Raw genomic sequence first — 2,387 nt, 5'->3', positions numbered from 1 at the left:
GTACATGGTGGGTGGGTGGGTGCACAGTGGGTACATCACAACCCTCTCTGCCCGCAGGATGACTCGCTACGCTGCCCTGAGCCGTGACGACGTCCCTGAAAACCTGGCCATGATGTTCATCACCTTCCCCGCTGCCAAGGACCCCACCTACGAGCAGCGGCACCCAGGTAACAGCACTGGAGACCCCTCAGGCCACTCCCAGCTCTGCACCCCTGATCTGCTCAGCTTCGAGGGGTCAGAGGCTCCTCAATGCCACCAGCCCGAGGTGGGCACCACCACTGTCGCCGTGTCCCTGGCTGGCACCCCCACTGTGGTCCTGTGGTGGCACAGGGGGTGTCACCAGCTGTGTCCCCCTCCCAGGTCGGTCGTGCATGACCATCCTGACCATGGCACGGTATGAGTGGTTTGAGGAGTGGGCCGGGAGCCTCCCCAGGCACCGCAGCCCCGACTACCAGCAGTACAAGATGTCCATCGCCCAGCGGCTGCTGGAGAGGGCCCTGCTCCGCTTTCCACACCTGAGGGACAAGGTGACCCCACGGGGAGCCCTGCCATGCCTCGGGGTGCCCAGAGGGGAGGGGGCATGATGGGCACAGAGTGATTTCCAGGGAGGGGAGGGAGTGTAGGGATGCAGCATCCTGGTGTACTGTGGAGTTTGGGGTGCCCCGTGGGGTTGGGGTGCCCCTTGGGATTTGGGGTGTCCCTTCAGATTTGGGGTGTCCCACAGGGATGGGCAAACACAGTGGAAATGGGGTGCACAGTGGGGACTGGGTGTCCTACAGGGTTGGGGTGCCCAGTGCGGAATAAGGTGCCCTGTGTGGATGGGACACCTCATGGGGTTTGGGTGCCTTGCAGGGATAGATGCACAGTGGAAATGGCATGCTCAGTGGGGAATAGGGTGTTCTGTGTGGGTGGGACGCCCCATAGAAATGGGGTGGTCTGTGGGGCGGGTTGAGGTGTCCCACAGGGGTGGGGTGCCCCCTGGGTATGGGTGCAGAGTGAAGATTGGGTGCTCAGGTGGGATGAGATGCCTTGTGGGATGAGTGCCCTATAGGATGGATGCCCAGGCAGGATGGAGTGCCCTGTGGGAGCAGCATGCCCTGCAGAGATGTGCTTGGTGATGACAGGGCACCCTTTGGAGCTGGGATACCCAAAGGGAATGTGCCCAACAGGAAGGGGTGCCCGTGGGTTTGGGGTGCCCAGCGAGGACAGGGTGCCCTGTGATGCGGCTCCGCAGCCCCAGCACCTCCGCGTGGGATGGGCTCGGACCTGTTGTGGTGGGACCTGCTGTGGGGTGGGATGGGCCTATCCATGCCCCCCATGCCTGGTGTCCCCCGGCATGCCCCGAGCACCCTGTGCCCGGGCAGGTGGAGTTCGTGGAGGCGGCATCACCGCTCACCAACCAGCACTACCTGGCGGCCCCGCACGGGGCAATGTATGGTGCCGAGCACGACCTGGGCCGCTTCTGCCCCACCGTGATGGCCACCCTGAGAGCCGACACCCCCGTGAGGAACCTCTACCTGACAGGTGAGGAAGGAGTGTCCCCACGTCCCCCTGTCTTGCTGTCCCCATGACCAGCTCCAGGCTGTGGATGATGTCCCCAGGGGCTCCCTGCAGTGAGGGGTGTCTGGATGCACCATGGTGGTGACCAAGTCCCCAAGGTGTGACTCTGTTCCCCCTGAGAGTGGCCATGTCCTCCATGATGGTGACTGGGTTCCCCACAGGGTTGGCTGGGTCTGCATTGTGGTGGCCATGTCCCCAAGAGTGGTAGCTGGGTCCCCCGCGGGGGTGACCATGTGCCCCCTGGGTGTGGCTGTGTCCTCCACAAGGATGACCAGATACTCCCCCCCATGATGGTGGCCAGGTCCTCCCTGGGGGTGTCCATGTCCCCCAGGGTGGTGACCCTGCCCCCAAGGGGTGGCTGTCTTCTCCTTGGGGGGGGTCTATGTCCTCCCTGGTGGTGGCCATGTCCCCCCCTGGGGTGGCCATGTCCCACGGTGGCCTGTCTCCAGGGCAGGACGTGTTCTCCTGCGGGCTGGCAGGGGCCGTGCACGGGGGGCTGCTCTGCGCCTCGGCTGTCCTGGGCCGCCTGCTCTACCTGGACCTGCTGCTCCTCAAGAGGAAGATCAAGCGGCGCCAGGGCCGGCACACGGCGTGAGGGGGACACCGGCCATGGGGACACCGGGTGTGGGGACACCTATCCTAGGGAATGGCTTTGGGCTGGGAGTTTGCTCCCTGCTCAGTAAACCCTGATGTCCCACTGGCCTCTGCCTGTCTCTGGGAATGAGGATAGAATAGGGATGGGGATGAAAAAGGATGGAGATGGGGATGGAGTCAGGGTGGGGACAGAAATGGGGTGGGATGGAGTGGAGATGAGGATGGGATGGGGA

At 64.0% G+C, this 2,387-nt stretch overlaps 1 protein-coding gene across 1 annotated transcript in view; it reads left to right on the top strand.

Moving 5' to 3' along the window:
• LOC103757513 (all-trans-retinol 13,14-reductase) overlaps positions 1–2,263 on the top strand; it is a 7,000-nt gene extending 4,737 nt beyond the window's left edge. The window contains exons 5-8 of the mRNA XM_029963530.1: positions 28–167; positions 361–527; positions 1,365–1,524; positions 2,010–2,263. Of these exons, the coding sequence (XP_029819390.1) occupies positions 28–167; positions 361–527; positions 1,365–1,524; positions 2,010–2,155 (613 nt within the window). The 3' untranslated portion in view covers positions 2,156–2,263. The remainder of the gene's footprint in view (positions 1–27; positions 168–360; positions 528–1,364; positions 1,525–2,009) is intronic.
• Positions 2,264–2,387: the final 124 nt, after the last annotated feature.

This window comes from Manacus vitellinus, unplaced genomic scaffold (genome assembly GCF_001715985.3).
Source record: "Manacus vitellinus isolate BGI_N305 unplaced genomic scaffold, ASM171598v3 scaffold_102_pilon, whole genome shotgun sequence".
In the NCBI taxonomy this organism is placed as follows: Eukaryota; Metazoa; Chordata; class Aves; order Passeriformes; family Pipridae; genus Manacus; species Manacus vitellinus.
This window is presented reverse-complemented; position numbering and strand designations above follow the sequence as displayed.